At 48.1% G+C, this 15,062-nt stretch overlaps 1 protein-coding gene across 1 annotated transcript; it reads right to left on the reverse strand.

Moving 5' to 3' along the window:
* Window positions 1–13,099: 13,099 nt before the first annotated feature.
* LOC122380924 lies at window positions 13,100–14,683 on the reverse strand. Its single transcript, XM_043364551.1, has 2 exons — window positions 14,123–14,683; window positions 13,100–13,345 (listed from the first exon to the last, which is right to left on the reverse strand). Exons 1-2 carry the CDS (start codon window positions 14,681–14,683, stop codon window positions 13,100–13,102), a joined length of 807 nt encoding a protein of 268 aa, XP_043220486.1.
* Window positions 14,684–15,062: the final 379 nt, after the last annotated feature.

The raw sequence follows: 15,062 nt of genomic DNA on the forward strand, positions 1-15,062 counted from the left end.
GTTCTGACAGGTCTCGATTTTCCGACTTTTTGGGTCATTGAGCCGACCTGGAAGGTCAATCAATGACCTAGGACCTTAAAATCGCGTAACATCAGCTTCCTCTCGTCACGGGCAACACGCTCGTTTTTTTCCGCGAAGCTCATGCTTGATCAGGGGCCGAACGACAAAGAGGGGTCCAAAGAATTTCTCTCCCCATAAATTAGCGGCTGGCAAAACACCAATACGGGTGACGGTTAACTTCCTTGGCCATTGGGTGACTTTCAAAGGGTCAATGACAATTGTGCAGTAGATCAGAACCCGCTGTACCTTCTAGAATTGAAATTTTATGACCTTCCATGATCTCAAGAAACAACTGCCTAACAAGTCAACAGTTATTTCTGTCAATGTATGACATGTTTTATGGCAGAAAAAAAAATGATCGGCTCGAGGGTAAAATTGTGTCGTGATCAGACGTTTTTACATAATAATACCCGAAATACCCAAAGAGGCACGGAAAGGTATGACATTTCAGTGAGCTCGATTGTGTATGCAATGGTGTCTGGTAGGGTGGGGGTAACGGCCCTGCCTGGCGCCCGAAAAGGGGGCACGACCCCGGAAGGCCTGCCGACCACTGGTCTAAGCCTTTCGATTGGTTTGTAACTCGGGTCTAATATCGAAATGTTTGGGAGTTAGGACATGTTAAATCCGTGTTCATGAACAAACATACATTATGCAACTAAAACGCTTTACTTACTTTAACTTTTCTAGGCTGATGACAAGGCATACATCTATTTCATTGCAATATTTCTAAAATGTAAATAAATCATGAGCAATGAGCATAAAAAACAACAGCGATCCACTAGAAGCTAGTGTGGAAATCCACTGACGTAGGTCGCCTCGTACTGGCGCAGCTCGTAGCTCGTCCAGCAGCGCCAGCGTCTCCCGCAACCGGCCGCCCGCCTGCACCATCAGCCGCTGGAAATTGTTGCGCTGCCGCTCCAACATTAGCTTGACCGCCTGGCCGGCCCGGCGGATGCGCGCCGTCCGACGCACGCAGTGTACGTCTTCAACAGCGCCGGGATGTCGTACGACACGACCGCGTCCACGGCGTCCACGTCAATACCGCGCGCTATAGCCTCGAGCACACCAGTGCGGCCATCTCAGCTAGCGCGCGCCGCCGCCGGCACGCCGGCACTACCCCACAGAACTCAGTCACGCGCGCGCCCAGCACAGACGGCGGTAGCTCCAGCTGGTGCGCCACCTCGTTCCAGTTGACCAACACGAGCGAGCGTCGCCAGTCGGGCTGTCGGAGCAAATGGTGCATCAGCAACGGCTTCAGCGGCTGCGGCGCCACCACGTTGAACGACTCGCTCAGCTCGGCCGGCGTGGTGAACCTGCCGACGAACTGACCGGGCAGTGCGACGGCGGCGGCCGCCGTGCCGACCACCAGCAGTCGCGGCTGGAACAGCGACATTCGCTCCAGCTTCTCCGGCCTCCGGGTTCTGTGACAGGGTGGCCAAGAATGGCAGCTTCTGAAGCGGCAGGTGAGGCGCGCAGACGGCGGCGGCCGTCAGCCGGCCGGCGATGCAGGGCGGCGGGCCGTGGCCGCCGCCACCCGCTCCACCGCTTTCAGCCAGCCCGTCTCGGCCATCTCGATCACCCGGTCGGCTTCGTCGATCACCAGGTAGCGCAGGTGCGGTAGCGAGAAGCCCTCGGCGCTGGTTATGTGATCCATCAGCCAGCCGGGAGTGCTCACCACGATCAGCCAGGGAGGCCGGGCCGCGCGGCCCCACCGCCACCAGTTGGTACTTGGCGCCCCCTCGTGCCACTGTGTCTCCACCCAGCAGCTGGACGCAGAGCAGCGTGTCGGCGTCGTACTGGCGGAACACGGCGGGCACCGAGAGGCCGGCCGGCGCCGAGACTCAGAGGTCGGCCGGTGGCAGTGGCGACTCTGCGGCCGCCAGCAGCTCGGGCAGCACGGTCACCTGCACCAGGAACACCTGTTCGATGCCCTCGGCGGCCAGCCGGGCGCGCAGCTCGGGGCAGAGCGCCGGCAGATTGGCCGGCGCCGGCCGCCGGTCGCCAATCGGCTGCAGGTGCGCCAGCCAGTCGGGCAGCGCACGCGGTGCACGGTCTGTCGGCTCGAGCGCTCCACCTCGTCCAGCACGGTGAAGTCGTCAGCGGCGGCGTCTCCGTCCGACACGGAGGTGTCCTCACTGTCGTTATTGGCGACGGCGGCTGCCGCTGTGCGCTCAGTCAGGTCGGCCATCACAGCAACACTCGCCGATGATTGGCGTCATCGAAACCATCGGACGATGGTGGATTCATCACCGTTTTTGCAGCAGAGACTGGAAAAACCTCAGCAATAAACAAGGAAAAACCTCACAACATGCCACAGCCTGCAATTGTGCATATTGTTATTATATTTCTCACATGACAGAAAATATTGGCTGCTTTATTCTAGCAACTGGCATGAAAAACATAAGCTAAAATCAAGCTAAGTGAATTATTATTGTATTTCAACATGAGACTGGGAAAAAATCCTTGTCACTGTCAACATGACCAGTGTAACGGATGGGCTGCATGAACATTTCGGCGCATGATCTGAAAACTCTGTGAGCAGAAATTTCAGCGCTGAGGTGAACAAATAACATTTCGACCGCAATTTGCCTGGTGCCTCCACAATTTTGCAAAACTAACTCACAATACTTACAGCCAGTTTTAACATGATCCCTGCATGACTCATGCATGCAAGATACACATGCATTCAATATCAGCACAGTGCACACACAACAGTTATGGATTCATTTACATTTTACAACATTACTATTATTTTCTTTTCCTTCAATATTGGCAGCATGACTTGCTGAGCTCAGTGGCACAATCTTATGACAGCAAGTTTGTTCGGGTTCGCAACCATGCAAACTTTGCACATTTGGCTTCAAAAACAAGCCTTTATACATTTATTTCATGCTATTCAATTTCTTTTTTTAAATTTACTGTCATTGATCTTGAAAATCTTGCCATTTTAGTCTTAGCCATGTCAATTGCACCTTCCCTATTCTGCACAGCTCAAGTAGGTAAGTTCCACCCAAAAGTAGTAGGTAGTGGTATCAGTAGTTGGCACCTCGCATTGTCAAATGTAGCTGAATATGTGAAAACAGTGACATATTTATTTAAAATCTTGAGTCCAAGACTCCAATGAGCCTACCCTCTCTGCCTCTCCTTCCAGCATTTGTTCAAGCACCTTCAATTTTCGAAAAAAACTCTTCCATCATTATTTTCCACTTCCGTGCGACTCGCACGAGCAATGAACTTGTAAGCTGACCACTAGTTAATAATGTGCTATCATCTGGCTGTTGGGTGCTTGTAGCAAAAAGATAATATAAACGAAAAAACCAACACCACAACACCAAACACCAGTCTTGTTGGTTCCTTTTGGTCCTGCCTGGTGACAAAGGCTCTTTCTTTACGCAATATCATCAGTATTCCTCTTCTAATCTTGAAGCCCAGATGCTTTACAAATTGGCCATGAATGATACTAAATCATTATATCAACTGGGAAGCGCAAATCACGATAATTAGTAACAAATGAGGCCAATTGTTCCAACACGACATCAAAAAAATAGACGGGGTCGCCCGTCTATTTTTTGGGCTGTTTTTCTACAAATAATGGCGCAAAATAACACTCCATTAATGCCGCATTTGCCGTTGGTGAAACTCATTGGCTATTTTTCTGGCTGATATTTTTTCACGCCGGCGGATATTTTTTCGCCTGGTTGGTGAAACTCGTCGGCTGGTTTTTGACAGAAAAATTGCGCCGGGCTGCTATTTTTCTGTTGGTAAAACTGGCCTCAGGGAGACACCGGTTGGTCACGTGACTCGGAAACAAAAATCAGCTGATAGAGTGGCGGAATCCCCGTAATCAGACACGAATAATTCCGGACGATGGAGCGGCAGTATAGGAGTCTTCTTCACAACAGGCAAACATTGCCACGTTTATCATTCAATTCAATGATCAAGAAACGTCCATAGATTATATATTTTTTTCGACGATTACCGCCGCAACCGACGCGCACATATCGTTACCAGCACATAAAGCTGTGCTTTGCGATATTATTTGTAAAGAAACGGCCAATACCTACTAATTTATGTGCAACAAAGCTCGAAAAAATAGCATTCTATATTGCTTCAAACTTCTACTTACGCTTTTATAATTACGACAGCGACACCATACGGCCTATCGACGCTATGCAACTCCGTGGAGCGTCCAGCCGCACTCTGCAGAGTGTGCCGAGATCGGAGGCGGACCATCCGCGGCACGTCCACCTGCGCTGCCCGGCCGCTGGAACGGTCATCACCGTTCCCTGCTTCTATCCTCAGGATACTGAAATCCTTTTCCTCCACACCGCCACCCCCCTCCGGGCTGGACAGGCAACTTTATCTCATGCGGGCTGCTCCCTTGGAGCGGCACCGCTGCACACTGGTCGGAAACGCCCTCACGAGAGGCCACGGGCGATTCCGGAGTTTCGGATTATTTTTTATATAGATCGATTTGAAATTGATCAAATTATTATAATTAGGCCAAAAAAAGTAATCCGGGTGACCAAAAATAACTGTAATCAGCCCCCGAAGATGGGGTATCCCAGAACTCGGAAACTGACGCGGAGCAAGAGGTTTCTTGAGCCGGATATTCAGAGTCTTATTGCTGATAGACACCAAATTGAAATCCCACATATTATGCATCAAAATGTTTGTTATGAAGTTGCCGACTGGTCAGTGCAAATTTTTTGGTATACTTTTTCCCCAACTAAGATCTACTGTAGCTTTTTTATGAGGGCTCTACTAGAGTGATTCTGGAATATAACTGCAAAGTTTAGGTAAGGAAACAACAGGTAGTCCCATCTAGTCCCACTCAGATTTTTTGTGAGATGAAGCAGGATTTAAATTTACACCAGGGCAACATAAAAGCTAACTGCGCATATTTGCGCAAAATTTGCAGGAGCCGCTATTCCTACCCAACTACCGCCCGCCCCGCCCCAGTTTCGGCTCGGCCGCCGCACCCGGCTTACGCTGACCTGTGTGGCCTGCACGCATCCATGCGTAGTTGACTGGTCATTAAAAACAGACGCGCTTGAGTTTATGAATTTTGTGGAAAGCGCATACAATATGGTTTTATTATTGCATTTATGTATGTATTGACATCAAAAGCCTTCCACATATTGCGTGGCGATTACGGCTTGCATTTAGAGAGCCTTGCTATTAGTAACCATCACTCGGCTGAAGAAAGTGGAAATTGAGACCTTCGTGAATATAAGACGCTGCGAATATAGGACACCTGTCACTGGCGTCAGGTTACCTTGGGCCGTCTTTTTACATTAGATCACAATTCCGGTATTTAGCCCTGGCCGGACCGATTGGTTTTCTATATTGACCGGGGAGGGTTGATACAACTCCCTCGCCGTCTCGCCTCTAATTGAGCTAGAGCCTCGCGGAAAAAAAAACGAGCTTGTGTGCCGTTATAAGACGCTGCTGCGTCTTATAACGGCACACAAGGGGCATTCCACGATAGATCGACCAAAATTTTATCAGATTTACACCCGACCATTTTTGATTTTGATGAAATCTTGTCTACAGGGTTCTCTTATGCCCTGAAGTCAATGGTGACAACGCCAGACCCCTACGGTCAGCGGTTTAGGAGATATAGCCCCGGGCATTTTGACGAGGTCACTCTGCAGAGTGATTTTTGAAGTGCTATATCTCCTAAAGGAATGAAGGAAATGCATTAAACCTTTGCATCGTTGTGATCGTGGTGAAATGGGCAATTAATTGGCCATCTCGGATTTTCAAAAAAATGATTTTGATTTTTAGCTGTGACGTCATCAATTTTTAAACTTTCTGGCTACCCCCCTAGTACATTAAAATTTGCCATTATTTTTGCTCAGAAATAAAGTTCCGTCAATTTCCTTTCGACTGGGAAAAAACAAAAATGGTAATCTTTCTACAAATATTTTATTTTCTTTTTTGAAAATCGCACTACAAACTCTGATTTACAGAATCGGGTTATTAAGCAATATAAGACACATCTGCGAGGACCAGTTACTTCCAAAAAGAGGTTATCTGGGTTTCGGCATATAATATTCTTCTCTTTAACTTCACTTTTGATAACAAAAAAAAAAAAGAACTTTAATATTACTTGCACAGGAGTCAATATAATGGCAAAATTATACATACTTTTGAGCTGCCACAGCTGCCTTGTTTATCAACGTAGCTCAAATGACCAACCGACAGTCGATTTGCAAAGCATATTTACGAACCGACTAACTATAAACGAACAAAATAATTGGTAGTTTCAGAAAGGCAAAAGGTGGTGTAATGTGACTAGGTATTTCATCAGCGAATCATCATTTTCAACGCTGGATGCAATAAAAGCCATAAACAACGGAGTGCATTTCTATTGCAGTTGCAATAACAGACGGCAAAGCACCAAGACAGGAACGAGATCACGGCCACACAAACACACTTTTTACTTATTTGAGCTACGTTGATAAACAAGGCAGCTGTGGCAGCTCAAAAGTATGTATAATTTTGCCATTATATTGACTCCTGTGCAAGTAATATTAAAGTTCTTTTTTTTTGTTATCAAAAGTGAAGTTAAAGAGAAGAATATTATATGCCGAAACCCAGATAACCTCTTTTTGGAAGTAACTGGTCCTCGCAGATGTGTCTTATATTGCTTAATAACCCGATTCTGTAAATCAGAGTTTGTAGTGCGATTTTCAAAAAATAAAATAAAATATTTGTAGAAAGATTACCATTTTTGTTTTTTCCCAGTCGAAAGGAAATTGACGGAACTTTATTTCTGAGCAAAAATAATGGCAAATTTTAATGTACTAGGGGGTAGCCAGAAAGTTTACAAATTGATGACGTCACAGCTAAAAATCAAAATCATTTTTTTGAAAATCCGAGATGGCCAATTAATTGCCCATTTCACCACGATCACAACGATGCAAAGGTTTAATGCATTTCCTTCATTACTTTAGGAGATATAGCACCTCAAAAATCACTCTGCAGAGTGACCTCGTCAAAATGCCCGGGGCTATATCTCCTAAACCGCTGACCGTAGGGGCCTGGCGTTGTCACCATTGACTTCAGGGCATAAGAGAACCCTATAGACAAGATTTCATCAAAATCAAAAATGGTCGGGTGTTAGGCCTTGGTCGATCTATCGTGGAATGCCCCAGCAAGTACTACCCGATTTACGGTCTTAGGTCAGCCAGTGACCTCTTAGGTCAGGTAAGTGCCACACGGCACGGGCTCGGTTTTTGGTTAATTACTTTGCCAAAAATGGTCGCACTGCCGCGATTTTGGCATCATCGTGCTTGTCTAGCTCAGGAGCGTCGAATGCTATACTTGGTGTTCGGGTAAAGTCAACTTAAGGCGTTAACCTCGGGTCAAGGTCAGGTCGGAGCCCCTCAGGTCACGAAAATGGTTGAAGGAGGACATATCGCATATCACTCGATTCGGCAGGTCTTCTCGAGTCCAATGGTGGCTTTCCCGACCCTCTAGCTCCATCTGATCAGGAGTTATTGACGAAAAACTTATATGGCCTTAGTGACGTCATAAATGACGTCACGCAAAGTCAACAATGCTAAAGTGAAGCACCGGACCTTGCAAGGAGTGCATGAAACCATTCCCGGTGCCCGAATAGCAGCTTCCAATTTCCCTTGTTCACTTAAAGTGGTGCTAAATCCTGTATTATACTCAATTATGACGTCATAACTTAACAGATTCACGTCATATATTTAGTGCTTGACATCCAAATGATAGCTTACATATGACAGAGAAGGTATGCAAAGTTTTATGAAGTTTGCTTCACTAGTTGTGGAATAACAAGCAAAAAACTTTTGCGGAAAGGCCGCTGGCCTCTCGCTGGAGCGTTTCCGACCAGTGTGCGCTGCTCCCGAGGGAGCGCACCCCGTAGCCGGGTGCAGTGAGTGCCTTGGGGCTGGGTGGCCTGTCTTCGGACGGGCTCAGCCCCGCGCGACTCACTAGGGTGCCTGCCCAGACCAATGTCTCCCCTATATCCTATCATCCTCCCGGCTCTGAAATGGTTTTACCAGGCCCATGTCACTCCACTTTTGATGACGTCATAAGGGGACCTCAAGACAATAATGGCGTGGTGCGCCACAATCGCTTCCAAGCTTCTTGCCAGCAGTTGCCATTTTTGAAAATATTATTTTGAAATAAAGTTACAAATAATAAAAATATTGTAATAAAGTGATTATTCATATCAATATGTTATCTAGAAACATACTGAAAATTGATTTACTTATAGTAAAAATATAAGCTGGATGCGTTTTTACGTTGCTTTTCTGCTACTGCAGAGGGTTTTTAAATCGCGTTTATCTTCAAAACGGGCCATTTCTTAGCATATTGCTGCTCTTTTTTGTCGCTAGAAAATTAGTTGGGCTTTCCAGTGGCATCAACGGTTGAGCAATATGTGAAAAGTACCATCAATAATCTTCAAATGAAGTTTGTCATTTTTACGTTGTTAAGGAATGGAGTACCCCTTGCGAGCATCAGGGATGACGTCACTCAGGATCTGTCTCTGATTGGTCGGCGGGGGAGTGACTGTACCGGCCCCCGCCGAAGTTAGTTGGTAGCACTGCTGCTCCACGGCGTACATTTCCTACCAGCCCATAGGGTTTACATGTTAAATGGCCTGTTTTCGGCGAGCGATATCTCGGTCAATCTTTGAAGGAATCAATGGTTCTTAGTCTCAAATGATAGATCGATGAATTTTCTTTCGACAATTCCTCTACCATTTTTCACGAACCCCAGCCGATCTTCTACGGCGTACAGGGTAAAGATTTCTCTGCACGCCAGCACCCGCGATCCGCCTCTCCGATCGTCGGCGCGCGGTCCTCGGTAGCGCAGTCGGTAGCGTATCGGGCTACGGATCCGAGGGTCGTGAGTTCGAATCTTGGGAGCGCCGCGTGATTTTGGCTAGAATTGAATGATGTAGATTCTTGAATGTTTGCATAATCAATTATTAATGGCTAATTGAATGTATCTGCCCACTAATTGGCCCCTAAAACCTGTTATTTAAGAAAGTTAAGAAATGAATGACACTTGCGCGTCACGACTGCCGACCATAAGCGCTACCATATTCTAGTTTGAACTAACTTTTTGCTAGTCCCGACCACATATAGTAGGTTTTCTAGTAGTTATACTAGAAATTCCTACCAAAGTTCGTCCTACCCTTCACTCAATATACCCTGGACTGTACCTTCTATGTATATATGGCCTTGGGTTTTACTGGACCGAAAGAGCCTAACCCAACAAAACAAACAAACAAAACAAACGCTGGAAGGGCGACGCCGACGCCTAGCTCGTCTCGTCTGGATACCATCCACTAAACGGTTACACAGATGCAAAAAGACCGCCCGCTGCGCACACAACTAAGCTACTTGGCTACGCCCTCTCGGGGAGGGGAGGGAGGAGCAACAACCGTCAACAGTCTGAACTCTGATGAGCCAATGGCAGGGGGCGTCGAAGTCTAGTTCCTACCAAACTGGCACTCCCATGCCTACGTCACCACGAGGACGCCCGAGGGCATTTACATGTTGGAGATAGGGAAATTGCCATAGTTTAGAGCCGCCTGGAGGGCAACCTTGAGATAGATGATAATGTAAATGTGTGCTAATATGATCATCAACATGTTATGTATCCAAATCCAGGGCCAATTAATCGATATCTTGTCACGTTTTCCAGTGGTGATGCGCTAACTTTCGTGGTTCTTGCAGCCAATAAGGGTGTTTCATAGTGCGATTCAGCCGCATTATCGACTTTAATGCCATAAACCGCCACGGAACATATGATTTGCAGCTCCCTGGCGTGATAGCTGCCAGTAGGGCTCGGGAGTCGGAGTCATGAAGTCGGTCGGAGTTGACAGTTCTGACCTGAGTCGTCGAGTCGGAGTCAGAGTCGATTTTAAAAGCTGGAGTCTGAGTCAGTCACCGAAATTCGATTCCCTGCGCAGACCTTTCAGGGTTCCGTAGTCGGAGTTGTAGTTGGTCCGAGTCGACAGTTCTGACCAGAGTCAGAGTCAGAGTCGATTTTGAAAGCCAGAGTCGGAGTCGGAGTCACCAAAAATCCATTGCCTCCGCAGACCTGCTAGGGCTGTGGAGTCGGAGTCGGTCAGAGCCGACATTTGAAATCAAAGTCAGAGTTGATTTTTGAAAGTCTGAGTCAGAGTCGGAGTCATCAAGAAACCCATGGACGATCCGCAGTGCCATGCAGTAAGGGCGCTGCCAATCGATGCCCTGAATTGCCTATGATTTATGAATTAAATGAATAGATGGCAATTAATTAGGTACCCTCTATTATTCATCCCTTGCCACTTGGAGTACTTACTTTCCGTAGAAAAAGACGCATTATTTGTTTGTTTATTTATTGACAAATATTTTTTGAACAGTTAGGGATACAATACAGACACAAAACACAATGATAGCACCTCGCTGGTGCAAATCATTGCTAGATAGATGTTGAAATGTGTTGCCATTGAAGAAACTACTGATTTTCCAGGCGGCTCTCGTCTTCAAGTAACTACTGGTCTTGTAAGATCTCTTGACTGCTCACCGTCTGGCGTCTAGTTCCAAGGTTTTCTGAAAGCTAATCAAACGTTACCATGGCTGCTCTTGATGGCATAGGTAGCGCTTGCTGGTTCTTGGTTCTTAATTGGTGGTTCTTGCGTCTGATCCTGTTACTTCATGTTCCATCACATCACATTAAATTTCTAATGGAACAGACATTTTATTTCACTATCAGTCGACTTGCATTTACCCATGTGGCCTGCTGGCCCTTCTATTTCCACGATAGAATCTACCAATTATTGAAAAAGCCTCTGATAAAAAAGCAAGAAAAGTATGTGAAGTTAAATAATTTGCGACGGTCCTAGAAAACCTGAAAAAAAAAATATCAAAAAGCCTGTCTATCTCACTTCCCTCACTTCATAACAAAAAACACGCAGCAAAACATGCGAAAGAGTCCTTAGCAACGCCTTAGCAACGCACTTGTCTGAAGTGCGCAATATGTGTCACATCTGGAAAATTTAGTGGCTACTTGATTATTCAACTAGAGTTGGACTATAATAGCTAGGCTTTTATATAGAAAATAAGTGTTTGCTTATGGAATTTATAGCAACTGGTTACTTAACTTCGAAATAATGATTTATAACAGAAAAAGCTTGTTTGCGACATATTTGTAAAGAAACAATGGAAATAGCTTTGACTCGTACGCTATTCTAGTACATTTTTGGTAGAAAACTTCGTCCAACCTTATGTTTTAGGGCCTTGGCCAATGGAGTCTGTGAGCCGCGCCAATCAGCGCTGTTCCGCGAGTAGACGGGAGCTCTATTTTTGCTCGTCCGTCAGTCACCAGCATCGTTCGGTGCTCTCAGCTATTCGGCCGTGTTTTCGTGTGTAGGTCAGCAAAAACAGTGAGAGAGATTCTCGGATCGCGCCAGTCGGTCGCAAGGGTATCTATTGTCTATGTACTTTCCAGTATTGCAAACGTTAATGTTAGGACCCGAGGGTAATCAGCAGTCGACGCATTTGTTGAAATAATAAAATTGAAAATATAGCGAGGTATATTCACTTAAATTCACATATCACCTTTGATTTTTTGGCACGCGCGGACTACTTGCCCCCGCAGCTACAGCACACAGCCGATCTCCATGTTTCTGTTTCAGAGCTGCAGTGGACAGGGCAAAAATACACTTATGTTCTGACAACTTAATCCAAAAGTACAGGTCTCGCGGGTTTTAGCGGTAGGTTTTGCACCTAGAAAATTTAGTGTACTTCAGGCTATATCTTCGTCGTCTTAAGCTTTTAAGTGTTGAAGATGCGATCGACTTGTTGGGTAACAAGCCGGCTATGATCGTGTAAAATGGCTACATCGTAGATCGATTAGTTTCTGAGATATAACCGGAAATGTTAAAGTGCAAAAGCTACCGCTTAATCTCGCGAGACCTGTACACAGATTTCACGACGAACTACCACATTCATATAATTTTCTTGCTCACAGGTGCTCAGCAATAAGCGCGCAACTGATTGCAGCTAGTGCACTCACGATTATTAATTCGCGCTCGCCAAACCTGCCATTTACATCCACCACCAATACCATCAACATCTGTCCAATTAAGTACCTATTACCATATCGAGCCAGAATGAGACCACGACATATTATCGTCCGATTACATAGCACAAATTCCGGGGGGCGGGGGGGGGGGATCCTCCAATCACAACCAACATCGTTTTGGGACGGGGAGTCGAAGCCGGGGCTCGTATCGACGTATCCTTCACATATCTGGGCGTCTCACTCCTTTCGACACTTAATCAACCCTGGCACACCATCCACCGAGCCAGGTCGGCTCCGACCATCTTGAGTTCCATACTGAAATCTGATAACTGACCGTCATTTGTTCCTATCAGTCAGCGCGCACCATGCCTTAGCACAGCAAGTGCACTGTGCAGCCTTCTTTGACACCGCCTCGGAGCAGGGCGCTGGTCCTGGGTGCCCGGCGCCCTTTGTTCGTGTACGGCTAGCAGCATTTTCGGGGTCGGATGGTTTCCGCAGTGGCGGCGCTAGTCACTGTGGAGCCGTCGGACGACACCGTCAGATGGAGCGCCCGCAACTGATGACCTGTGACACAGCGACACGTCAGGTCTCACGTCAGGTCTCACGACGACCGTCACGTTTCAGTCGCGACGGCCGTTATATAAACAATCACGGCGGCCGTCACATACCAGGCACAGTGACCGTTACACACGATCCAAGGCGACCGTCAATTAGCAGTCACGGCGACGTCACAGGTTGCGACGGTCCTCAAATTTCCGCCACGGCGACGATAAGTCATAGCTAATAGCGTTTCCTGTCGCACACTTAGCCATAGCCCATAATTGCAATACATTAGCCTGTTTATACGTTTCTCACTCAAAAGTCGAGGCCCGAGTCTGAGACCCATCATACGTCACGACCCGTGCAACGGCATCTGCATTAGCAGACATCCCGTCCCGGCAACACACAAAGTTCTCTCCACTCTCCAGCCACTCAACTAGGGACTGGGGGGCGAAGTAATCTTGGGGGTGACATAGCCAGGACGTGTCGTCGAGCTGCCGTCTGCGGGCGTGCCACGAATGGCCGGCGGACCTCCATCGGCTGGCGGGCCACCATCAGCCGGAATGCCGTGGTCAGCCGACGGGCCGGCGTCGGTCGGCGAGCCACCATCAGCCGGCGGGTGGACCACTGTTGGCCACTGAGCCAGCGTCTGTCGCCGGGCCCCCGTCCACTGGCGGACAGTCTGAATAACAAGAAATAGTTGAATTAGTTACTCTAGTGTTCACTGTTCAAGTTCATAAAGTACAAGTCTCAGCACACCTAATTCTATTCATATACACCGTATATCTATTTCATTATACATTGCTTTACAACCGTTTTTAGAATAATATTAGTCTTAAACTGTTAGCAAGTGAAAATGCCTTTTGTGTTTAGTTAGGCCTGTTGAGACCATTGCAGAAATGCAGACCATTGTGGAGCTGGTCTGGCTGGTGTAGCCAGTAGAAACACTGTAACATACAGATATCTCTTGTATTTCGCCACAAAATCGAGACATATATAGTTTTACATACGAACTTAGTTATCTAGTATTGCACACATGTTGGCGAGAACATCGAATGTAATAAACGAATACATATGGTTTTTAATATACACATAGCCAATACAATTGTCCAAACAATACAGCAGTTTAAGCGAACGGAACGTTAAAAGGGGGGCGCACAACTTAATCGAAGGCTTTAGCAATTTAGAGACTGGTAAAAGCGACACCTATTAACAAAACTGTAACTAGCGGTTCACAGCATCTAGCGGTGACCGGCGGAAGTAAACGCGCAGGGGCTACATCACTCCCCCGCCCTAGTTAAACACCATAAAAAGAAGTTTGGCGGCGAAGACGCGACGAACGACGGAGAGGGGGCGGCGAAGCAGGCGGTGGGTCCGGCGGCACGCGGCGAGCCGGGCGAGAGCCGCCGGGGGCACCTGAGCGGCTGGGTGCAGGCGATGCAGCAGGCGGGCGGTCCACCGAGCTGTCTGTCGCTGTAGTAGGCGTGTCGTTCACCAGGACGTCCGGTGCTGCAGGCGGCGTTGCGGCTGGCATGTTGTCCGTGAAGGCCGGTTTACACCGAGCCAGGGTGACAGTGTCGCGTCGCCCGAGACGGGCGATGGTGACGGTGTGCTGGTCGCGGGATAGGACACGATAAGGACCGTCATAGACGTATTGGAAAGGAGAGCGATGCGAATCGCGTCGGATGAAGACGTGGGAGCAGGTTTGCATGTCTTGAGAGATGAAGATTTGGCGGGAGCCAGGACGAGGAGGAGTTGGACGGAGCTCCGACATGGCGGCACGGAGACGAGAGGCTAGGGAAGCCGGATCAGAAGAAGTGTCCGACGACATGGGGGAGAGGAAGTCACCAGGAAGTCGGAGACTGCAACCATAGACTAGGTCTGCAGCGGTGCATCCGAGATCCTCCTTGAGGGCCGTGCGCACTCCGAGTAGCACCAGAGGAAGTCGGTCCGACCAGGAGGCGGCGTCGTCATCGGTCCGCAGAGCTGACTTCAGTTGGCGGTGGAAGCGCTCTACCATCCCGTTTGCTTCTGGGTGGTAGGCGCAGGTCCGGATCCGAGAGGTGCCGAGAAGCTTGGAGACTTCTGTCCAGAGGCGGGACTCGAACTGGGATCCTCTGTCGGTGGTGATGAGTTCGGGTACTCCGAAGCGGGCGATCCAGCCGCTGACGAGATGCCGAGCCACCGTGACGGCGTCCATGGTGGGCAGAGGAATTGCCTCGGGCCACCGGGTGAAGCGGTCGACGACAGTCAGGAGATAGGAGTTGCCATGGGACGGAGGAAGTGGTCCGACAAGGTCGATGTGGATGTGCAGGAAGCGAGAGTCAGGTGGCTGGAAGCTGCCCATGGGTGGCTTCGTGTGGCGCTGGATCTTGGCACGCTGACAGTGCTGGCAGCTC

Source organism: Amphibalanus amphitrite, unplaced genomic scaffold (assembly GCF_019059575.1).
Source record: "Amphibalanus amphitrite isolate SeventyFive unplaced genomic scaffold, NRLGWU_Aamphi_draft 000010F_arrow, whole genome shotgun sequence".
Classification (NCBI taxonomy): Eukaryota; Metazoa; Arthropoda; class Thecostraca; order Balanomorpha; family Balanidae; genus Amphibalanus; species Amphibalanus amphitrite.

Excerpts from the sequence above, each read along its gene's own strand:
- LOC122380924 (XM_043364551.1), bottom strand. The coding sequence starts at position 14,683 with ATGGTAGAGCGCTTCCACCGCCAACTGAAGTCAGCTCTGCGGACCGAT. Across the intron at positions 13,346-14,122 it reads CTACAGCGACAGACAGCTCG|ACTGTCCGCCAGTGGACGGG; the intron begins GTGGACCGCCCG and ends CTTGTTATTCAG.